This window comes from Jaculus jaculus, chromosome 2 (assembly GCF_020740685.1).
Source record: "Jaculus jaculus isolate mJacJac1 chromosome 2, mJacJac1.mat.Y.cur, whole genome shotgun sequence".
Taxonomy (NCBI): Eukaryota; Metazoa; Chordata; class Mammalia; order Rodentia; family Dipodidae; genus Jaculus; species Jaculus jaculus.
The window spans coordinates 39,231,044-39,256,015 of NC_059103.1; the positions used below are offsets into that span (position 1 = coordinate 39,231,044).

Consider the following 24,972-nt stretch of genomic DNA (forward strand, 5'->3'; position numbering starts at 1 on the left):
AAAGGCAGACACAGAGAGAGAATGGACACGGCGGGGCCTCCAGCCACTGCAAACGAACTCCAGATGCATGTGCCCTCTTGTGCATCTGGCTAACATGGTGTCCTGGGGACTCGAGCCTTGAACCGGGGTCCTTAGGCTTCACAGGCAAGCACTTAACCACTAAGCCATTTCTCCAGCCCAGGGTTTGTCTTTTTAGGGCATTTTCTATGTGTCTTTTCAGGCAGATGGGGTGGGGGTTACAGTGGTTTAAAAGACTATTGAAGGCAGGGTAAGAGCCAAGGGAGGGGGAAGTGGCTTGGGTCAACATGATTAAGCCAGGCCCTAGCAGGGCGCCCTGAACTGTGCCTGTGCTTAGCCTCACGGAGTGCTTTGGGGCCCCACATGGAACCACAGTCTTAACAAACTATAGCAATTTGCTGAGCCCACAAACACTCATTCTTACCCAACTGTGAAAGCAGTACATTTGTTCTGAAATAACATCTTAGTGAAGTAGTTTACAGCAGAGTAAAAAGTCTATGTTTTCCAAAACCACTGTTCATATTTCTAAATGTTAAAATGAAACAAATAAGAAGCAATACTCCTTGTGTTTGGGACTTCGGTGCATGAGGCGTTCTGCCAAACTCATACCATGGGAAATTGGCAGTTTCCAAGGTATGTACTGAGGCTCTACAAAGCTAGCCTGTGACAAATACCACCACCACTAGTGTAGCAGACAGCTTCAGGTTCGCTGAGATGAACTTCCAGACCAGGCACAGTTATGGAGGACGGGACATTTATTGAAGCTTACAGATCCAGGGGAAGTTCCATAAATGGCAGAAGAAGCTGGCCTGCTTTCACAGGACCAAGCAGAGAGAGAGAAGTACAAGAAAAAATAAAGGCTAAAAGCCACAGCACACTTCAGGCACTCCAGCTAGGCACACTTTGCATGTCTTTAGACTGAAATCTGAAAGCCACCACCACACCTTAGGATCCACCCAGTGACACTGCCTCCATCCAGGTGGCTGCAGACGGAAACTACAAACAAATAAACAACTGAATATATTGGGGGCCATCTATTCAAACCACCACAACTAGCTACCCCTTCAGTTAAGGTACCCTGTGTCAAGTTCACCCATTGTGCTGGTGTGAGGACTGCCACCAGCAAGCACATTGGAGAGCCCACTTCCCATGCCCAGGAAAGCCGCCCCATCTCTTCTCATCAGTGGTTCTTAGACTCCTCTGCGGTCCTATGGACACACAGATGGAGCTTGACTCAGTAGGTCTGAGATGGGACCGAAGAATCAGTCACTAAGGAGCTCCCAGGTGAAGCTGACACGCCTAGCTTGGGACCACACTTCAAGATCCCTGGGGTCTTTAAGGGATCCTAAGGAGATATGGGGATGACGTGTGAAAACTTTCTGATCATGAGTGAGGTAAGAAAACAAAGGTTAGGACACAGCCGGGAGATCATTGGCAAAGCCAGGCCAGCCTGGCAGAAAGCCTGGACTTGTTCCAATGATCCACCAAAAATATAGGACTGCCAGGCATTGTGGCACACTACTTTAATCCTAACACTTGGGAGGCAGAGGTAGGAGGATTGCTGTGAGTTCAAGTCTAGCCTGGAACTACAGAGTGAATTCCAGGCTGGCCTGGGCTAGAGTGACAGCCTACCTCAAAAAGACCAAACCAAACCAAAAAACAAACAGAGCCAGGCGTGGTGGTGCACGCCTTTAATCCCAGCACTCAGGAGGCAGAGGTAGGAGGATCGCCATGAGTTCGAGGCTACCCTGAGACTACATAGTGAGTTTCAGGTCAATCTGAGAGCTAGAGTGAGACCCTACCTTGAAAAACAAAAACAAAAACAACAAACAACAAACAAACAAAGAAAACCCCAAGATCACTGGCTGCCCAAACTCTCAATAACTCCTGCCTCTTCCTTTCTTGCTTGGCTGTTTTTCACCAAGACCCAGTGGAAAGTGGGTCTGCTGGCCACGCACTGGGAGCCCTGATGAGGGCTGCCTGCAGAATGGAAGGTGCGTCTTTCTGTAGACATGGATTGCCCTTCCTGGAGGGAAGTGTTCACTCAGCCAACAAGGCTGTGAGGAGAGGCTCAAGCCTCTGCCTGATCTCTGGGAGCTTCCTAATGTTTCTTCACTTTCCACAGAGCCCAGGGAAGTCTTAAATGACTTTTTATTTCATTTGAGATTGTTTACTTTCTAAATGGGTGAACTCAAAGAAAAATAAGCTCTGGTCATTCAGCCACCTCTTCTTGACATAAACAAGTAACTAATTAGCAGGCCTGCAGAGGAGGTGGGAAGAAAGAGATTTAAAGCAGGACTTGAAGCTGAGAAACAGTCTCAAGAAGGGCCTCATGACTCGACTCCCCCAGGGCCAACATGTCAAGCCAAGGTGTGCAGTGCAGGGCAGGGCAGGCAAGCTGACAGCTGGGGTCTGCCTGCTGTTACCAAGGCAGCTATCTGGGTAGACAGCTGCTGGTGCTTTAGTCCTGGGTGCACCTGAAAGCACACTGACACCCTGGAAATGGGAATCTTCAGGTTCCTTGCCAATACACCAATGTGCCAAAGCACCAATAAGTTATTGCCTTATGAATTTAAAGAATTGAAATCCATACACCAGAAGGTAAGATTTGGACTGACCTTATTAGATTAAAAGAAAGAAAAAGGAGGAAGTACAGAGACCTCCCGCCATGAGGGACGTGAGAGGTGGAAAAGCCTGTGGGGGAATAAGGGTGTGAGCAGTTCTCCCGTCATTTCAGGCCACTTGGGCTGAGACTAGCGAAGGCTCCCAGAACCTGCAGGTTCAAGAGTGATGAACAGGCAGCCTAGAGACTTTGTCCTCCCTAACCCCTTTTTATAACCTCATTGTAATGCAAAACTAATTCAAGGACAGGCACCAGTGTCTCCCAGGCTGCCTCTGCTGAGAAAGGGCTATGAGAACCTCACTGTCACCCATGCTACCTCTTGCCTGTGAGCTAAAGAGCCATTATAGCGCTCTGGACCTTGCAAAGACCAAAACCCCCACAGAAGGCATATAGAAGGCTCCCCAAGTGTGACTTGAAGCCCTAGTTTGGTCAGCTGCTCCGTGGAGAGCAGAAGGACATTTTCTTTGTCAACTCCCCCTTTGGAGCCTCACAGTGGGCATCTGCCTTATGGCAGGTCCTGCAAAAGATGAAGGGATGTGGGAGTGACAAATATACACTGTCCACCCCGCAGAGAGATGAAGAGGTGAGAACCAGGCTGTGCACACTGTTGGGTGAGTGATGCTTAGCCAAGAGCCCAGTCCCTACAGCCACACCACTGACCCTGGGTTCCATCAACATGGAAAAGGAAGCATCTAGCCGTCGCCTGTGTGAGCAATGGTCCTCTTTGAAGGGAGTCAGACCCATCATGCTTTAGGGGGAACTGTTGACAGAGCACATGGCTTTTGGACACCATCCTCTACTTACGAGTTTTCCACTGCAGATGCTCACGGCAGGTGCCAACCTTTGACCCCCAGCCCTTGTCTAAAAGAGTGATGAGCTCTTGATAAGTCAGACCTTTTAGCTATGGAATCCACAGACTCAGAATCTTCCTATCTATAATGTAAAGGTAGATCACTGTCCTTCCATCTGTCCAGTACAATGCAACAGAATCAATCAGCGGTCCAGGTCTTAGGCGTGGGGACAAAACTCCATGGAAGAAACCAGCATGAAGATGAGACAGCTCTCAGGGAGCCAGGGACCCTGTGCCGGGCTGAGAGCAGACACAAGTGCCCGTGAGCCAGAATGGAACACAGTGCTGCTAAAGCCAGGCTCTGGGCTGGCGCTGACAGGCCACACAGAGACAGGAGAGATTCCCATCCAGATTCCAGGTGGGCTCATTAAGAAGGTGGCACAGGGATAGTCTTTTCACAGGACACAAGAGCCCCTGGTTCCATACCCCTTTCTGCCAGCGAGCCATGCAAGCTTCACACTTTCTCATAAAGCCATTCCTCTGTATTTTCAAATGGACCATTTGCCCTAAGGGCCTCACAGTATTATGAGGATTAAATGAGAAGTGATTTAAATGCACATTGGATAAATAAAAGCACTGAATAGAAAGCTTTTTCATCGTCTGGGGGGAGGGGTGGCCAGCAAGCTGGAAGGAGAACATGAGCGAGGAGGACGCGGGTGAGGCGGGTGGTGCCTGCCAAACCGAGGGCACCAGGACAATGTGAACACCCACCGGGGTAGTAACTGGTTCTAATTATTTTTTAACCTCCCACAGCTAATTTTATTGAAAACAGCCCAATAATACTAAGTCAGAACTTCTGAATTCCTGTGCACCCAGAGTAGTGTCAGGGACAAGCCAGGGATATGAAGCAGAGCCCTTAGGGTGGGTCAGGGGAGCCTTGACCTTCAATCCTCTCCAGCCCTTACACTGGCCTGGGCTGTGGGTGCTCAATGAACATCTGTGAAGTCGATGGATGTAGATTTTGTGGTTTTGCAAGGAATCCTACATTGATGATTCATTTTGATTCTTAACCATTGGTCAGAGGGACAGACAGGACATGGGTTATTGACTCTGTGAAAGATGGGGAGACTGAGAATCCAGGGGGTGAGTGACCCAAGTCTGAGCTAGTGCCATCACTGGAAGCCCACACCCCGACTCTTAGACAGTGGCATTTACTTCCACCACACTGTTCTCTAAGAACGGTTACCATAGATAGGAACAGTGGCTCATGCCTATAATCCTGTAATCTCCACTGTGGGAGGCTGGGGTAGGAGGATTGCATGTAGCCTGGGCTACATAGTGGGTTCCAGGTTAGTGTGGGCTATAGAATGGGACTCTGTCTCAGAAAAGCAACACAAAACAGAACAAAATGAACCGACGACAACAATGAAGGTTACTTGCAGCCAATCTCCCCTAACACACCATCTTCCCCGTGTGCCGAAGGCTGCTCCTCCCCTGCGGTACTGGTTACGTCAGCCCCCCCACACCCACCCATGTGGTGATACATGCGGTGATACCAAGTGTGCTGGGCTACTGCAACTCAGTGAGTTTTGTGCATCCCAAATATATGTCTTGTGGATTCTCTGGGCCTTTTCCAAGTAAGAACTGATTTGGGTTAAATAAAACCTGTGGTATCACTGTTCCTTAAAAGAAAAATAAAGACATAAGCAGAAGAGAAAGGGGAGAGGTGCTATCTCTTCTTCCCCCACCCCTGAACGTCCCTGCTTACTGTTATCAGCTGGCAACTAAAAAAAAAATATTGTTTTTTTTTGAGGTAGGGCCTTTAATCCCAGCACTCGGGAGGCTGAGGTAGTAGGAGGATTGCTGTGAGTTAATGGCCAGCCTGAGACTACAGAGTGAATTCCAGGTCCGTCTGAGCTAGAGCAAGACCCTACCTCAAAAAACAAAACAAACAAAAAATTCAAGGGGCTGGGAGACAGCTTGGCCGGTAAGAGCACTTGCTGACCAAGCATGAGAGCCCAAGTTCACCGTGAGTTTGAGTTCCCCAATACCCACATAAACAGTGGGGTGTGGCCATGCACGCATACAATCCCAGTCCTGTGGAGAGTGCAGACCAGATGATTGCTGAGTCTGACTGAAAATGGCAGCTCTGGATTCAATGAAAGACTCCAACTCAAGAAAACATGTAGATCAGTGAAAACAGACCTCCCCCCCCAACACACACATACAAATTCAAGGTACAAAGTTTTCACAGAGGCTGGCTCTGTTGTGGAGCGCCTGGTCATATGCTGCCCTGAGGCACTCAAAGACACCCCTATGGTGGCAGCACGTGGAGCAGGAGCCTGGATGGACTGTCAGAGAGATCCTGAAGCCTCCGCTGGTCAGGCAGCAGCAGGTCCAGGGCTCGTGTCACGTCTCCCCACCAGTGTGGCTGCATCGGCTCTAATCACCGCAGCTGGATGAGTGACTGGTCCACCATGAGGAATTTTAATAGAATCATCGGATGCATAGCTTTCCCTGCACACCCAGGGGCAAGGGTACCCTAGGCCCCTGCAGGGTGGAGTGCTTAACAATCTGTATACTGTCAGTTTAACTTCTTAGCCATCCTTGCCCTCGCTTCACTCACTGACTGAAAGAGACCCAGAATGGGTCAGCTCTGATAAGAGGAGCAGGTGAGATAAATCAGAGCCCAAAGATCCTGCAGAGGGAGCCTGCTGGGAAGCAGAGAGAAGAGACAGTGATGTGGACACTGGGGATAAGAGGATCCGTCCACACATTAAAGCCAAAAGTTTTGGGCATTGTCTCATCTGTCCTCTACTTGTACAGCCCAGTTATGAGCCAGAGTCACATGGCAGAGCCAAGACTAGGAACCAGATCCCCAGCCCCCAACAACTTCTCACACTCTGGAACTTTCTAGCATCCTCCGACACCCCTTCCCTCATACTGACTGCAGTCCCCTGATTACCATGGAGCCTGGTACATCCTCTGTCCACACCCTCGAAGAGTCCATGGACCACCAGAAGCACTTCTCAGACATACCTTGTGTGAGTAATGCTGGTCTACGATCCGTGCCAACCCGAAATCCCCAATCTTGAGCACAAGGTCCTCTGTGCTGATGAAGATGTTGGCGGGCTTCAGGTCCCTATGCAGCACGTTGGCAGAGTGGATGTACTTGAGCCCGCGGAGCAGCTGGTACATGAACAGCTTGGCGTGCTCCTCTGTCAGTGTGCCCTGCTCCAGCAGACGTGCCAGGTCTGTCTCCATGTACTCCTGGACGATGTAGGCCACGCTGAACTTGAAGAGCTCACCCTGCAGATCTGTGCCCTTGGGTCCCAGTACCTCATACACCTTCACGATGTTGTCATGGTCCAGACGCCGGATGATTTTGATCTCCCGGAGCGCGTGCTTCATGCTGCGAGCGTCGCTCAGGGCAATCTTCTTCACGGCCACCTTCCGGCAGGCCCTGCTGTCCATGGCCGACAGCACCAGCCCATTGACACCGAAGCCCAGCGGCTGAAAGTCAACGAAGCGCCCACCCAACTCATAGCCATAGATGCTGGCGATGCAGTCGCCTTTCTCGGCCATTGTTGACTCAGTGGTCTGGGGCTGGCTGGGCGATACTGGGGCAATCAGGAAGGGCCGAGTGCCAGGTGGCTGCTTCCCCAGTCCACCTCATTCTGTCAGGTTGCACGGCCCAGGGACACTTTCTGCCCCGGTGAGGTCACCGCATCAGAGAAAGTCCTTACTCACCGACCTGCTCAGCTGGGGACTCTGTCCATTTTCCTCACCTGCCCTGGGAGGGCTGCCGACTCTTCTGCCTCCTGAACTCTCCTTGATGCTTGGAATGGCTCATGCTTCTTTCAAACTGGCATCTTGGAAGGAAAAGCCAGTGTCCTTCTCCTCTGTCGCTGAGGGCCTCAGAAAACAGGATGTTGCACGTCGTCGTCCCCTTCCAACTCCATGTGACAGGAGGCTCTTTCTGGCTAAAATGCTGGAGCTGCTTGCTGAAATGCCTTCCTTCACTTAGAAGGATACAAAGCTCAATTGGATCACGGCCTTTCTCTGTGTTCTAAGCAGTATGTGGGGATCCAGTCAATGGATTATAGAAGCTTCTAGGGGTTTCAATTTCTATAAACTCCTTTTCTACCAACTCACTTTAAATTCCAAAGCCCCAACCAGTCTGATGAGCAAGGAGAAAACACTGGAGTAAGCCATGCTTCTCTCACGAGCTCTGCACCAAGTTTTACCTGCTGTCCCAAGTCCAACAGGAGCTCAGCTGCCAGGCTGGGCCAGGGTCCTCCAGCAGTCTCCTTTGGAGGTCGATGCATCCTTGTTCACCCAATTATCCACACCACCTCCACTGAGGCTGCTCCACTGGATGCCAGGGGCTGCAGGAATGTGGCATCTCTCAGGCACAGTCTCCTTCCCTGTCAAAGAAACAATGCCGGGTAAATTTCCACACTCCAGCTTCTAACACCTTCCCACTTGCGTCTCTTGTTAACCGGCCCAAGTGTTATTTGATCTGTCCAGCCAGCTGCAACGCTGCTTGCTCAGGGGATTCCACCTTCGCACTGCTCAGCCACCCTCCTGCTGCCGGGTACAGCGCTGCCCTGCTAGAGGAGAAAGACGCCGACTTGATCAGCCCGTCAGATGGTAGGCTTTTATGTCACTGCCTGCTCCCCCAAGGTTAACTCTTACACGCGGAGGGTGGGAGTCATCCCTCCTGACCTTTGCAAAATTAATCTGGGATGCTTTCCGAACACAGACATCAGTGCAGCTAGGAAGGATGAGAGTCGGAAAGAACTAGTGACAGACGGAAAAGGAGGGACTGGGAATCTTGCTTTCCCACGTGGGCCCCTTCCTTCTTTTATAAATGCCTTTGAATATTTTAAGAGAGAATTTGACTTGGACTGAGATTTAATGACATTTGTATTACCTGCTTTCCATGTAAGTGGGGGAAGTACACACAGAAAATTACAAATTACAATGAGCCCCTACCAATCCCCATAGAAAAGGGACTCTGCCTAAAAATTAGGGTATAGATTCCAAGTGTTGTACTAGGACTTTTAATATTCCATTTATATAATATTCATATCCCTTCTATATTCCATTTACAATGTATTTGTATTCTTTCTGTGTTCTATTTATTTATTTGAGAGGCGAGAGAGAGAAAAAGAGAGAGAGAAAATGGGTGTGCCAGGGCCTCTAGCCACCACGAACTCTAGATGCATGTACCACCTTGTGCATCTGGCTTTACGTGGGTACTGGGGAATAGAACCTAGGTCCTTTGGCTTTGCCAGCAAATGCCTTAACTGCTTAGCCATCCCTCCAGCTTCTTTATAGTCCATTTATATTACACCATATTCTTTGTATACTGGGACAGTAGAAAAACCTAACTGCTCAGAGGCAGGTCAAATCCAGGCTCAACTGTCTCTTTCTGGTGGCTCTAAATCAAATTACAGGTATAGGATATAAGTGGGGGGAGAGAGAAACCTACAAAACCAGCCATGTCAACTCAAAACTCTCAGGTTAAGGCAACATGTTAAATTCATGTAAAATTCATGAGTACACAGAAGAACTTCTGCTCATTCTGCTCAATTCTGAGTTCTCATCTCATCTTCATTCCCATCCCACTGCTGGGCGCCGTATAAGAACCCTTTCCCAACTGAACACGACAAAAATTAAAATTCCTGCCTGATACGACAAATGATAGAGGAAGCAAAGCAACCATGAACTCAGTGCTCCAAGATTCAGAGGGCAAATTATGGCACACAGCTGATATGAAATCATAAATAATTAGGCCTCCTTTGGGGATGCTCAGTGAAGGAAAATGTGCCCAGGCTCTGGAACCTAGATGTTCAGCTCTCCAGATGCCACTTGCTGTTGCTATTGTCCATCAGCCCCTCACATCGAGTAAGAGGTGCCTTCTGACTGCTGGTCAAATCTTCAGCAATTTTACTCTGAAGTTTTTATTGGGCCCAGAGGCAAAATAGTCACAGACTTACAGAACTTCAGACTGACGAGATATCTTAGTGAACAATTGCCATGGTCCTTAAATGGGAGACAGTACTGTCCTCTTTGGCTCATTTGACTAGAAGTCACTACTGGCTTTACTGGGGAGAGCCAAGCTGGTAAACATACTACTAAGCAACACCACTACTGACTGACATCACCCCTCCACTCCAAGTGCTAAGCGCATCTCCACTGAGACACCGATTCTGAGGTCCAAGGTGAGGGCACAGGCTTTGTGAGCACTGGCTTGGTGCAGCCAAGATAGACAGAGCCAGTGAGCATTTGATGCAAGGATAGATGGATACCCTTCAGTTCTGAGCCTTCCAGAGACAGTGCTGGGACCATCCATGGTGCCTCAGCCTCAGGCCTGGTCTAGTGAACTCCTCCTGGCCATTCAATTCCCACAGTGTCATTCTGTCCTGGCTCCTGTAGCCAAACCAGGCACTGCCACCCAAGCCAAAGCTTCTTTTAGTCTTATCTCAAAGCCTTATTTGGTCCCCAAAGGTGTAGCCAAGGGGCAGTCACACAGTTTGCTCTGTGAGGAGAGGTGCTCAGTCCTTCCCTTTTCAGTCCCTCTGGGTGGCACAGTGATGGGAACTGGCCCTTCTGAGCTCACAAGCAGCTAGAAGGTGGATTTGCTGGCAATAGGCTGCAGTGCAGATAATTTGAGAGTAAGAGACACTTAATTTATTTTTAAAGTCATTCCTCTCCCTCTCTCCTGTCGGAGGGACTATCTTTCCTGTGTGTCCCATCTCTTTCTCAGCGCTCTACCTAACACACTGTAGACTTGAACAGGTAAGACACATGTCACTTCGGGAAGGCTTGAGTCTAGGTACACAACCTTCTTCCTGGGTCTCCTGACAGACTTAAAATTCCTGCCTGGCTTCTTTGCTTGTGCTTTTCTGGTTCCCGAAAGATCCCCCTGCTTTGTCCCCACTTTCATAAACCCTGCCCATCACTCAGCGCAGATGAACTCACCCTTCCTGTCTCAAGGGCTCGTCCTAGTTCTTCGAGATCTCTCCCTTTTCCACACTCTGATGGCACTCACATATATTTTGATACTTATTATATACTACTCTGGGATGTTATTTAGCTTTCATGTTGATATATCTCTTGACCAGCCTTTAAGCTTCACAAATCTTTACTTTTACTTATTTGCAAGCGGAGAGAGAGAGAGAGAGAAGAGAGACAGACCAAGAGAATGGGCATGCGGCTTTCAATAGGTACTGGGGAATTGAACCCAGATCATTAGGCTTTGCAGGCAAATGCCATTACTGTTGAGCTATCTCTCCAGCCCCTAAACTTCACAAGTCACGTACAAGGAGCACACAGAAAATAACTATGGAAAGAAGCACATGGGTCCCATGCAGGATTTCTGTGCAATCAGGTTGGCCACGTCTCCTGGATGGCTGGCTGGCCTGTGTGAATGCGCCCTGCTCAAGGGGCTCTTCTTACCCCGAGTCCTAACTAACTACTCAGGCAGGCCCATTTCCTACACCTTCACTGCCTCAGCATCATCTACTGCTGACCTGCTGCCTCTCAGAATCTGCACCCCCGATCCAGACGGCTGTCTGAGCACTCTGTCCCCCTCTGAGTTTGCTGTCACTCATATCCTCTCAAACCTCTTCATTTTCTGTGTCTCCAGCTCCTTGGTAATGTCCACAGCAAACCTCTGTCTTTGCCACTTGTGCACTGATTTATAAGACTCAGCACAGAGGCTCATTCCTGGCATGATGAGCCAAGAGTCTCAGGGCCTTTCACCCCCAGAAGAAAGTCAGATGACACCTGGATGTGTCCCAGCAATGGAGTGGGTTCAGCGTCTCCCTGAGTCTAGCCTGGCCATCTCCATGTGGCCATGGTGGCTCAGAGCTCTCAGAATCCCAGGTACAGTTTCAAACCCAAGGACTTGGCATCGCTGTCTGTGAGAGATGCAAAGGTCATTCAGCTGCATTCAAGTGACACACAGCAAGAGGAATGTGTGTAGCTCTCACAGGGGCAGCTCGAGCCCTCACAGTTCTGTGACAAGCACTGTAATAAGACACAGGCATGGAAACTTCTAACCCAAGACTCCTAACCAGGGAACTTCAGCTTCCTACCAACAGCGAACCTGAATCCCAATCCATCATTCTCTCATTCATCCGCCTTTTAACAAGCAGAGACAAACCAGAGATGAGGTTCTGTGTGCCAACTATCCCTTTCTGGGATTCCTGGGGCTGTGGTTTACAAAATGGCTTTGGAAAGTCTAAATTTAGACACACCTCCCCACCGGCTCAGATCTTCCCAAACCTCATGCTGTCAACTTTCAGCAGGAAATATCATCTCCTGTGAGGCACTGACATTTTACAGAGACTGCTTCCTCCTCTCCTGAACACCCCCAAGCCTGTAGCTAATTTCTGTCAGGTGGGGCTGAAGCTTCAGTGGAACCGGCTGTGCATGGCACAGTTCCAGGTGGAGCCATTCAAGTCACAGCTGGGTCTGGCTGGCTCCAGTGCCCATGATTCTGTGAGGGAGGAGCAGCAAGTAAATTCTATAAGGGGTCAGGGAATATTTCATTCTTGCAGGACTTACAGCCTCTATTGCAACCACTCAACACAGCTACTCAACCATGACTTTGTGGTACAAAAGCCACAACTGCTAACATCCAAATGAATGGCACAAGTACATTTCAATCAAACTTATTTGCAAAGATTAAAGGCTGTAGCCTTAAAGCCTCTGGTTTGTTGCCTGGAGATGCTGAAGAGTGCTGTGGCCCAAGGCTCTTGCTGCCTCTCCTTCCTCTTGGCCTCTATCTTCCTGGTGCCCTGTATGGTTGCACTATCCCAAGGCCCACCCCAGCTTTCTCAGGTTGAGCCCTTCTCCTTTCCAGAAGCTTCCCAGTCTGGCTAATGGTACATGTGTCTCTGTGAGTCTGTGGCACTGTTGACAAGTCTCCTGGCTATGACCATGCTTCTGCCAGGCCTTGGGGAAGTGGCAGATGACATGAAGTAGATGGAAGGACTACATGCTTGAGTTCCTGGGAGCCAAGAGTTTTACTTGGTGGTTCAGGTGGGTCTCATACAGCCCTGAGGTTAACATCTTTCTCCCATGAGCCTCCCCAGGGAAAGCAATTTGCATAAGACATTAGCAAGTGAGGAGCCTGAGATTCAAGTCAGTATGACTCCAGAACCCACCTTGTTATCACCTCAGCTGAAGTGAGTGACCCTCACCATGAAGTTTCCAGGCAAAATATGACATCTCAGGCTTAGTAAGGGGCAAATGTGGGATGGGTACACCTTGTGGATCCCTGACAGCAAGAAGCACTACCTTTTCAGCCTTGGTATAGAGGCCACAGTTCATAAACTCAGCAAATGGAAAGAGAAACTGAGAACACGATGTTGAATTAAGGTGAAAAGATGAGGGAAACAAACAGGGAACTCAGGTTCAACCAAGCATAGCCTTGCTGCCTTCTGGCCTGTTCCTATCCTCTTCTCTGAATGTGAGCCTGTGACAGCCAGGGCTGGCCCTCACAGGGTCCTGCTTGGCATCTCTGTAGCTGACACTGGTATGTATCCAGACCATTCCTGCCTTCTCTGTATGACAGAAGCCATATCTGGTTCAGTCACAGGGTAGCACAGCCCAAACTCCTATTAGCTGAGCAGACTCACACCTGGTCTTCACCACACTTGTGGGTCTCAGCACTGTGGACATCTGGATCCAGATCACTCCCGGTTGTGGGGGTGCTGTCCTGTGACTTGGAGGTTACCCAGCAGCTTCCCTGGCTCACTTGATGCCAAGAATGTCCTTCAGTGTCTCCAAATGCCAAGCAGGACACCATATCAGTCCCACTGGTAGCTGCTGATCCACTGAGCAGTTTATAACAGAGATACATAGCACTGAGCGGGTCAGCCGGTGCCTCTAACTTAGTGACTCTCACGAGACTTCAGTCCTTGCAATGACCTTATACATTTTCCCAATGGCAGCTCTCAAATGCATCTCTGCTGAAGAAGCTGAGTCTAAACAGTTGTGATAACCAAGTTCTCCTTGTGGGTAGTCACAAGATCCAATCCTGGGCAGTAAGTTTTAGGGACAGCTTACTGGGGTCAAGGGTAGAACTCTCCTCCAGAAGAAAGAGGAAACTGTCTGGATTCCTTTGTGGAGAAAGTGATGTTGGTGTTCCAGTAGCCATCCTGAGACCACACAGGGTAAAGCCTGGGGACTAGTGCCAACACCCTGAAGTTGGCACATGAACAAGGGACCTTGTTGACAGCCTTGAGTAGCTGAGCCATATCTATGACCTCCTCCCCCAAGCTCTCTTGTCAAGAGAGATCATGGAGGAGCTCTGAGTCTGTGCTCCTTAGAGGCAGCTGGGCCATCTACCTTGGGTTGCAGTTCTCTTACACAGTTTCTTTGAGAACATGCCTGAAGGGATCTTACCGAGAAGGAAGCAGGAGGGAACACCTGTGACTTTAACTCCCTGAGTGGGGGATAAGAGGAAGGCAATAGAAGACTGGGAGCCAACAGTTTTCAGGAGCAACATGAGACCTGAGGTGGGAGTCACCACCTGCCAGAGAGCAAAACCCCTGAGCTCGCAGGCCGCGCCCGGCTTTCTCTCCAGAACATTATGTAACCAGCCAGAACAAAGACTTCCCAGAGCTCCCGGCACACTGGAATAGCAGAGAGAGAAACCCCGGCTGGCTCATGGGAGTTCCAGGCCCAGCAGAGCAAAGCTGGGGGAGGGGGGGCAGACCAGGCCCGCACATGTGAAGTGTGGGTGCTGGTCTCCATGGAGACAGTGTCATCCGGGAAGAGACACCTGCCCAGCATGGAGGCTGGGAATCTGGCTTCTCCAAAGGTTTGGGAAGGTGGTGGATCAGTCTTGGTTTTGGATGATTCCTACATTTGACCTTTGTAGGTTAAAGATGAGACTTCTCACTCTCCCTTTAAAGGAAGGAAACCCAGAATAACAGAAGCTTCCTTTTTTCCTCCTTTTATTCTTTGGGTGGAAAGTAGGTTGATACAGGGTCTGGCTGTATAGCCATGCTGCACTAGAACTTGTGATCCTCCTGCATCAGCCTCTCAGGGGCTGGGATTACAAGTGTCTGTCACCACATCCAGCTGTTCTTTTTTTTTTTTCAAAACTAACTCAGTGCAATGATGCTTTGGCAGCTAACAGATGACACCCATTTTGGGCTGGCTTTGTTGGGCCATGTTGGGCCAAGGAAAGCCATCACAGTTAGGAGGCAAGCTTCTAGAAGGCAGAGCCTGCCTGGAATTTTCCAGCACGTACTGTTAAATGGTGGCACAGGCCCCGGTGCTTTCCATAAACTCACAGATTTCTGTCTATGACTCCACATGTATTGTGCCATTGAGGAAAAGCAAAAGGTTCCTGTCTCTGGAAGGGTCCAGTATTAGGATCTCATCTTTCTTACCAAACTCAAGGGCTCATCACTTCCTCCTCATACATGTTCAAAGATTCCTGGTTTGTAGCCACAGGAGTCAGCATTATCTTGATTTTAGACCAAAACATAATATGTCATGTGTGCTACTGTTGTCGCAGACTGCTTGTGGCAGACATTAATAATCAATCCTAGACTGGAGAGAGAGCTCAGCCCCTAAAAGTACTTGCTTACAAAGCCTGATGGCCCAGGTTCGATTCTCTAGCACCCATGTGAAATCAGATTCACAAAGTGATGCATATATCTGGAGTTCATGTTTGCAGTGGCAGGAAGCCTTAGTGTATTCATATACTCTTTTAAATAAATATGTATTTAAAGTTGTTTTTAAAAATAATGCATCTGGGCTGGAGAGATGGCTTAGCGGTTAACCGCTTGCCTGTGAAGCCTAAGGACCCCAGTTCGAGGCTCGGTTCCCCAGGTCCCACGTTAGCCAGATGCACAAGGGGGCGCACGCGTCTGGAGTTCATTTGCAGAGGCTGGAAGCCCTGGCATGCCCATTCTCTCTCTCTCCCTCTATCTGTCTTTCTCTCTGTGTCTGTCGCTTTCAAATAAATAAATAAATAAATAAATAAATAAATAAATAAATAAATAAATAAAAAATAACGCATCCCCACCCCTTTCTTCTTGATAAGCCAGAGAAATGAGCCCCTTCTCATATAGCACCCCAGAAGTCAAGCATCTGCTCACGGCTTGGGGCTAGTGCTCAGATGGAACTGTCTGCTTCCATGCCCTTGACGCCCTGGGCTCATGCGCTCGTTACTGTGATGCACTCCTTCCTTGCTTCTGGAACCGTGGCTGCCTTGCTTACAAGCATGCCGTCCAACGCAGTATTTACTGAAGCTCTGCTGGGTGCATTGAACAGCACCTGACCCAACGAACACAGAGAGGTGGTGTCCCTGCACCACTCACTACTCAACAAGACACAGCCCAGTGCTGGGTACAAAGGGGCTCTGTAGGTGTCATCTTCCTCTTCCTCTCATCACTTTGCAGAGAGGGGACATGTCTTCCTGAGGTCACATTACTACAGGGTGGAGCCTCAGGTCTAATCTGACTCCAGTGCATCGCTTTTCTAGGGCGTGCCTCTCTGTTCTTGTCACACGTGAGTGCTAGCTTTTCTTTAGGTCACTTTCCCCATTCCTTGGAAAAGCAGGATGTGTCCTGCTTCCCTAAGTCACCTTTCCTGACACCCTTCCTGAACATCTCTAACCCCTGAAGTGTACTTAGCACCACACAAGATGCCCAGTGGCCATGTCATGCTCCCAGGGGCTTCCCTCCTCTCCCCCTGGGCCTTCTTACGCATCCCTTAGCCCTAAGCTTTCATTTCCCTCCTTCTCTAAGACCTCCTAGGATGTCTCCTTTCCCTTCACAGACCAGCTGGTTTGCTCAGGCTGTGTCTCCCTGTCACCCCTTCTCAGGTCACTTTTGTCTCATTCGGCTCCAGCTTCGATCGCAGGTGCGCAGTGTTGCTGGAAGCTCGGTGTATCCGGGAAGGGGCTCCTCCACCGCACGCTTCTCTGTCTTCTCTGCTCAGTCTCTAATGGTGTCTTGGGAAGTGCCACCTCCCAAGCCATCAGTGGTGGAGACACACAGGCAGTACTGGCTTCTCTCTTCCCCACAGGGATGCAGCCCCTATGAGAACTCCCAGGCCTTACCTGATGCATATGCTGGCCTCAGTCCTCTGACGTACTGAACCGCAGAGCATTCACTTCCCACTAGTCACGCTGCCCATTAGCCAGCTAACATGTGCGCATGGCTGCCCCGGCTCTTCCCATGGAGGCTAATCATTTACAGGGGTGTGTTCAGAGGCCAAAAGAACCATTTCTAGAGCAGAAGGAAGCACTCCCTTCCTGGTGATTGCATCTCCTTGCCTACAAGTTAACGCAAGTGACATGTGACAGTTAGGGGGAGATCCACAGTTCCTTGGCCACTACAGGCTATCATGGCTGAGGGTGGGAGCCAGGAGGTCTGGACTCTAGCTCTGCATCACTTCTGAGCTCTCCACCAAGGGTCTCGTCTCCATGAAGGCGGGGGGAGGGCCCTTAGGCTTCGCAGGCAAGCACCTTAACCACTAAGCCATCTCTCCAGCCCCAGACCTCCTCTTGAAGCTAACCTTATCCCAATGCCACAAGCCAGGGTAGCTTGGGGCCTGAAGGAGAAGGCATGGCAGTGGGCTTCCTGTATCTTTTGCTCAGAGCTGCCCTCTAGAACATGAGGGAAGTGGCAAGAGTGGCTGCGGAGGGCTTGGGATGCTGGGATCAGGTCAAGATTGGCTGGGAAGCTGCCTCTGCAGCAGGGGTCACGTCTTACCTAGAGCAAGCTGAGTGCAATTCTGCTCACTGGGGGAGGTGGGAGGAAACAGAACCAAACCCCACCATCCAGGGGGAACCTCCTGGGAGGGAAGAAGGCTGATTTTAGAACTAAGCTTTATTTTGCCATCAACAAAACCATTTTCTTTCTGTAAGTTGAGATGTAAATTGTTTTCAGTTCTGAATGTGAAATTGCACAGTAGGATCCCAGGTGTGGGCAGATAGACAGGCCGGGGTGATTCAAGTGGCTGGGCCTGGGAGAGGCTAAGGGGACTATAGAATGGCTTTGGGCAGGGTTGAGCCAAGTGTTCCTGGAGGACTTGGGCTGGCCAGGACCCAGTCAGAGGATCTGGGACCAAGGCTAGCCTTTTTCCTTTGTTCAGTTTCAAAGCAACTGCTTCTTTGAAATTAAACCAAAGGTGATGGAGAGAACTGGCTTGTCCTATGGATCTGTAACTGCATGAAGGGCGGGTCCCACTCAACCTTCTGCTCCCCCTGGCTCCTAGGGCCAAGAACCTCTGTGATCCTCTGAGTGGTAGGCAAAGGTGATTAGGAGCACAGACAGGAAACAGCTTGGTGCCTGCACCCAGGGGCTCTCTGAGCCTGGACTTCTTGTACTTTCCACCTCCTTCCAAGGCCTGGCTGTGGCCCCTCCCAGGGCTGTGACCCCAGTGATCCAAAAGGGCTAAAGACACAGACACAGGTCCTGGACATCCTCAACATATCCCATCTGTCCTTGAGATGGCAGCAGGATAAGAGATCATTCATTTTTACCTCCCGTCTCAACACTAGGGCTGGTGGCATCCTTCAATGAACAGGCTGAAAACGTACAGGAAGCCCATTGCCACGTCTTCTCCCTCAGGCCCCAAGTTGCCCTGGCCTTGTGGCACTGGGATGAGGTTAGCTTCAAGGGGAGGGCAGTACATAAGCCTGGAGTAGCTCGGGAGCCTGACTTGGGCTGGTTTGCAGGGCTCCTTGAAACCCAAGGCTTTATTATTTATTTATTTGAAGGAGAGACAGAGCCATTCAGTTCCTCAAGGCTCTTTGCCATCTCCTGTGTCCTCTCCAAACCACCTTCCTTTCTATTTTATTTCCAAAGCATCTATTCTTTTCATTCTCCTACTTCAACATTTTGTGAATAGGTCTCCACTACCTAGGGGTTCAGGCTCAAGGCTCTGCCACAGCGCCCCCCTCCTCTCCAATCTCTTCATGAACTACACCCTACACTGCAGCCACACAGGTTAGGGGGAAATCTTCCTTCATTTGCCATATTCCTGGACCGTGAAAGACCACTGAGATGAGGCACTTTCCTCTTTGCATTTAGAGCCTCCCTGCCTGTGCTGTGCCCAGACACCACTTTTTCAAGGGAAAGGACGACTTCCAGACTTAACGCTCCCTTTCTCACTCACAGCGCACACATCTATGGCAGGCTGCTGCTGCTCCTTTTTTCTTCCCCTGAGGTAAGGTCTCACTTTAGCCCAACCTGACCTGGAACTCACTGTAGCTCCAGGCTGGCCTTGAACTCACAGCAATCCCCCTACCTTCGCCTCCCAAGTGCTAGGATTGAAGGCGTGCGCCACCAGGCCAGGCTAATCTTCCATCTCTTGGTGGGTTCTTGTCCCCATTAGACCGACTGCTTTACACCCACATTCCCAGCTGTGGACAGCTCCTAGCACACAGTAGACAATACGCAGTTGATGAATCAATGGAGGTGGAGGCCGGGGCTGGGGGTGGGGCCCAAGAGTGGAAAACGTTTGGAAGTGGGGCTTCAGGAAGTGATTCCTAAAGAAATGTTCCCCCGAGGATGTGGCGTGCTGGAGGAACCTCCATCAGTTCCATGCGACGACAGCGAGAGGCCTGAGGAGAACAAGATGAAGAAGTCTGAACAGCTAACACCGCGGTGCGCCGATTAGAGACCACAGAGGGACAGCTCCCAAGAACTGAGGCACAAGACTGGCCAGCAGGGAGGTCAGCTGGGAAATCCTCTCTCTCTGTCTCTCTCTTGTGCGTACACGCGTGTTGCACACGCATGAGGGGTGATAGGTTGCATGGGCATGTGAGTCTGGAGCAGGGAGTGACAGTAGAATCCTGGTAGCTGACTACTATCTCTTGTAGGCAGAGCATCAAACAACAGTCGGAAGTCCAGCTCAAGCCAAACCAAAGGCAGACAGTCATTGCGTGCATTCCCTTGAGGGCTCACTTCTCTTTTCTTGTCCAGCTTTCAGGCAAGTGCCTTAACCACGGAGCCATGTCTCCAGGCCCTCTCCAGCTTTCAGATCATCACACTGACCAATCCCGGATGCTAAATTCAGGCTGTTAACCATAAGTGAAGACAAGCCATCTGCTCAGGCTCACTTCTCTATCTCCCTTCATCAGGAACAATGAATGACCCTAGGCCACATCTCAACCACCACCTATTCTTTATAAATAAAGTTTTGTTGAAACACAACTGTGCCCATCCATTTAGGTGTCGTCAGTGGCTGCTTTTGTTCTACAAAGACATTGTCAAGTAGTTGCAATAGAGACTGCATGTCCCACAAGAGTATTCCCTGACCCTAGGCATTATTGACTGATCTTCACTCATAGTAAGACCATGAACCTTACACATTGTTTTGGTCAATTCTTCTGGAAGCCTCAGCTGTTGTAGACAGCTCTTTTATAGTTTGGTAATTCCATGGATACAGATAAAAGTCAGATGAAAACACATCTGCAAAGCAACTTTCCACTGTCCAAAGCACTCGCCTGCAGCATTATTGAATATTTAATATTTTCATGCAGTATTCATTGGGTTTCTCTATATATCAGGCAGTGGGATTCAGAAGCAAATAAGACAGACACAGTCCCTGGTCCCATAGAACTTACAATTTGGGAGTGGTGGGGTCAATGTGACATACAAATAGGCTCATTACAAATGTCTGATGGAAAAGCACACAATGCGGAGAGTAGCGCCGACAAGAAGACAGTTACTTTGGGGGACAAGGGCAGACCCCCCTGAAGGAATGGTGTTTAAATGGAGACTTTCTAAGAAATGAAGAGAGCTCTGGGTAGGGGGTCAGTACATGACCATGAGAAGTCTGTTGCTAGAGGGACAGAGACATGGCGGAGGGGGTGACTCCTGAGCCACCAGAAGATAACTGAGGAGGGGTGGGGGTGGGGACAAGCCTGCACGGGAAACGTCTTTGCTTTGGTTCTGCATTGGGAAAGCCCAAGCCTCAGGAGGTGTCTCCTTCTGTCCTGTGAGGATGAGGAGATCTGACACATCTGATGTCCTGACAGAGAGAGCTGGCACGACTTTCTGAGAGTTCTCGCGCCAGTCTACCACCCTGAGCTTCACCTCTGTCCTTCAAAGGAAGAACCGGAGGCACAGGCTGGTTAAGAAACTTGCTCAAGTCTACACAGCTAGAATGGGGCGAAGCAGGGCTTCAAATGCCAGATGCCTGCTGGCATTCAACTACTAGACCTTAACTACTAAGCTCTGCCCCTGGATCCTTGGTAACAGCTGTCTTGGCAATCGCATCACGGGGCCCATGTGCTAAGTGACGCAACTAAGTTGACAGAAGCTCACAGCGCACTCAGGCCTTTGACAAGAGATGGCCCTCTGCTGCTCCCACTTGTGAGGCAGGGAAGCCACTCAGATTAAAAAAGAAAGATGAGGGCTGGAGAGATGGCTTAGCGGTTAAGCGCTTGCCTGTGAAGCCTAAGGACCCCGGTTCGAGGCTCGGCTCCCCAGGTCCCACGTTAGCCAGATGCACAAGGGGGCGCACGCGTCTGGAGTTCGTTTGCAGAGGCTGGAAGCCCTGGCGCGCCCATTCTCTCTCTCTCCCTCTATCTGTCCTTCTCTCTGTGTCTGTCACTCTCAAATAAATAAATAAAAAATTAAAAAAAAAAGAAAGAAAGATGACTATGGCTCCCACTGCCAGAGTCAAAGGATTATACACAGTGTTTAATAATCACACACGATCCTTCATGGATTCTTATGTGCCCAGCTTTCCTCCAACTCCAACACAGCAAAGTCATATCTCCCAACGTGGAGCATGGGTGGTGCTCTGGGAATTTTTAGGTCATTTTGAAAAGCATTCTTGCATTCATCCCTCCTTCATCCCATCGCTTTGGATGCCTAGAAGAAAGATTCCTCGCCTCCAGAGACTTGTCTTTGGCCATCCTCACCTTCCATCACTTCCATCTCATTCTTTCCTGGCCACCAGATCTCTCCTCTCTCCTTCCCATCCTCCCTGGAGATGGGTCTCCCCGGTGAGTCCTCACTCTATTCCCAGTTCTCCACTACATGGCTGAGCCTCAGAAGAGCGCCTGGGGCCGAGGTGGGAGTGAGGGAGGTTGCAAATGGTGACACATCAGTCAGCCTGGTTCCCAAGTGCTTTCTGCTCTTTCTTCCTTGGCAGTGCCCTCTCTTCTCCTTTCAAACACTCCCACTCTTTGCTTCACTACCTGCATCAAGATCTGAGTTTGGTTTCTTTCCCCAGAGTGTCTGTAGTTTCAGCTTTATCTGTATGAAAATCTAGATCTTGGTTATGAAAGGTAGGATATTTCTGGGCCCCTGAAAAACTACCTCTTAGAGACCATTTTCTGGGTTGTAGGGGAAGGATGAGGGAAGTACTAGAGTCCTTCTGGGTGGCGGGGTAAGGAATGATGTCACTAGAGAAATGCCCCAGTCCCCAAAGCTGCTTCTCTTCTCTCTGTGACTCTGAGGCCTTAGCATGCCTGACTCAACAGTTTAGGATGCTTCTGATGCCAATTACAAGTGTGACTTTGTTCCCAGACACCAAGCCTGACCCTTGCTATGCAGTTCCCATCTGGAGGCCTTCTTCCCTCCTCTGACCCTATCAGACAAGCTGACAGCAGCTCTCCTGGTTCCCCAACCTCCCCAGGTGTCATTTCCACAGGAATGCTGTTACCAAGGCAACTCATCGTGGCCATTCCTTTACAATATTATGTTCTGTCTTCCCCATCCCTCTTTGTGACACATAAAAAGCTATTTAAGTAAGGTCTTTCCAATGCAGAAATTCTAAATCTTAAAGTTGACGAAAGGAGAAATAGAAGTCAAAGCAAATGAATATAAGAACTTAAAATTAAGGATAATAAATGCATGCTCTTTAAAAGGTGATAATTAGGGCCAGGCATGGTGGCACACGCCTTTAATCCCAGCACTCAGAAGGCAGAGGTAGGAGGATCACTGTGAGTTCAAGGCCACCCTGAGACTCCATAGTGAATCCCAGGTCAGCCTGGGCTAGAGTGAGACCATACCTTGAAAAACCAAAAAATAAAAATTAAAAAAAATTAAAAAAATAAAAGGTGATAATTAGGGCTGGGAGATGGCTCAGTCAGTAAAAGTGCTTGCTGGGCAAACACGAGGCACTGAGTTCAATTCCCAGCACCCATGCAAAAGCCGGGTATAATGGTGCATTCCTGCGGCCCCAGCACTGGGGAGGCAGACAGGAGAATCCCTGGGCTTGCTGGCTAGCTACGGTAGCCCAGTCAAAGAGCACCAGGTTCAGTGAGAGACCCGGTCTCAAGAAAAACTGACAGAGAACAATTGAGGAAGATACCTAATATTAACCTCTGGCCTCCACACACACGTATTTCATGTGCATGGGTACCTGCGCACAGATGTGCAACACACATCACACATGCACGCACAAACACATGTAAAGAAAAAAGGTATCGATTATTATCAAATTCAAAAGTGCCAACAATAGTGTTTGCTTCCCAGGGAGAGTAATAAGGACTTATCAGAAAGTAATTTCAGGGCATAATGTCAATTACTTAACGGGGGAGGAAGCTAGATTTGCCCCTTTTCTATTCAAATCACTCTCGCCTTTTCTCTTAATCAGCAGTGATTCACCCCCACCCACCAACACACACACACGATTTTTAAAAAAGACAAGTAAAGTGTGTCATATAGAATCATGGAAAGTATCATAGTTAAAGAACTAAATAAAGAAATGCTTGAGCTGGAGAGATGGCTCAGTGGTTAAGGTACTTGCTTGCAAAGCTTAACAACCCGATTTTGATTCCCCAGTATCCATGTAAAGCCAGGAGCACAAAGTAGTGCATGTGCCCATGCATCTGTGCCCATTCTCTCTCTCTTTCTGCCAGCAGTGCTGGCACACACCTTTAATCCCAGCACTCAGGAGGCTGAGGTAGGAGTACGCTGTTAGTTTGAGCCCAGCCCGGGACTACAAAGTGAGTTCCAGTTCAGCCTAGGCTAGAGCAACACCCTACCTCTAAAAAATAAAAAAGAAAAAAGAAGGAAGAAAGGAAGGAAAGAAAGAAAGAAGAAAGGAAGGGAGGAAGGAAGGAAGAAAGAAAGAGAGAGAGAGCGTGCAAAAGAAAGGAAGGAAGGAAGGAAGTAAGGAAGGAAGGAAGGAAAGAAGGAAGGAAGGAAAGAAGGAAGGAAGGAAGGAAGGAAGGAAGGAAGGAAGGAAGGAAGGAAGGAAGGAAGGACCTGAATGCTTGAAAGTTTGAGGCCAGGGGTGAGTCAGGAGAAGCTAGCTTCCTTATAAGCCCCATTTGATTTTCTTAAAAATTTTTTGGTTTATTTTTATTTATTTATTTGAGAGTGGCAGATAGAGAGAGAGAATGGGCATGCCAGGGCCCCCAGCTGCTGCAAACCAACTCCAGACATGTGCACCCCGTTGTGCATCTGGCTAATGTGGGTCCTGGGGAATTGAGCCTCGAATCGGGGTCCTTAGGCTTCACAGGCAAGCTCTTAACCATTAAGCCATCTCTCCAGCCCTGATTTTTTTTTTTTGTTTAAGACTAGGGCTTGAGTTGATTCAAGTTAGAAAAGCACAGGAGTCACTCACTATGGACCTCATGGTCCCAGAAGAAGAAGGAAGATGCTTCTGAGAGTAGAGACTATCTTAGTGAGACAAGATGCTAGGAAGGACCCAGGGGAAGACTTGTTGGAGAGAAGGCATCCACTAACAGCTGACCCAGGAACCACCTCTCTTATTAGCCACTGGGCTCTCCCCCCACAGCCCATTGGCGTCTTCTGTTCCTTCAGGCACCCTTGATGTTCTAATGATTCTCAGCTCAGCTGTATGCATAGACCTGCTTGGGATGCCTTAAAGAATCCTGGGGTTGAGAGATTGCTCAGTGGTTAAGGCACCTGCCTGAAAAGCTAACAACCCAAGTTTGATTCCCCAGTACCCATGTAAAGCTAGAAGCACAAAGTGACACATGTATCCCGAGTTCATTTGCAGTGGCTGAGGCCCTGGAGCACCCATTCTTTCTTCTCTTTCTCTTCTTGAAAATAAACAAGTAATATATATAATAAATCCTGATAGCTGGGCTGTGCTGTGATCAGTAAATTAGGGTTCGGGGAGGGACCCGCAGTTGGTCCCAATGTTCAGGTAACCATGGGAGCTTGTTGAATGGACTCTCACCAAGCGTACTCAACTGAGAGCAGCGAGTTTTTTCATTATTGTAGCCAGTTGTGCAGTGTCCTGGTAGCTGCATGTCTGAATGCCTGCCTGTGTGTCTGTGTTAAGGCCAGGGGGAGGGATGACAGCAGCCATCATTATGCCAGATCATCCACAACAAGCAAGAAGAGATTGTCAGGAATCGATACCAAATGAGACCAACCTTCGTCCCAAGTCAACTGGTGTGACATGAGCAGGACAAAGATAGAACCACTGGATGGTACCCTGTGCATGTGAGCCATTCCCTAGAGCCCAGGGCCTCCAGCCTGAGTGAGCGTGGGAATTCCCTGGGGGCCCTGTTAACGCACAGATAGCTGACCCATCTGAAGTTCCTGGTTCAGTGGGC

General features: G+C 49.4%; 1 protein-coding gene across 2 annotated transcripts in view; it reads right to left on the reverse strand.

Annotated features, from left to right (window-relative positions):
* Positions 1-24,972, reverse strand: part of Mapk4 (mitogen-activated protein kinase 4) — a 175,581-nt gene that overhangs the window by 54,450 nt on the left and 96,159 nt on the right. For both annotated transcript variants that reach the window (XM_045144097.1, XM_004656788.2), the window contains exon 2: positions 6,471-7,858. In XM_045144097.1, the coding sequence (XP_045000032.1) occupies positions 6,471-7,016 (546 nt within the window). In that variant the 5' untranslated portion in view covers positions 7,017-7,858. The remainder of the gene's footprint in view (positions 1-6,470; positions 7,859-24,972) is intronic.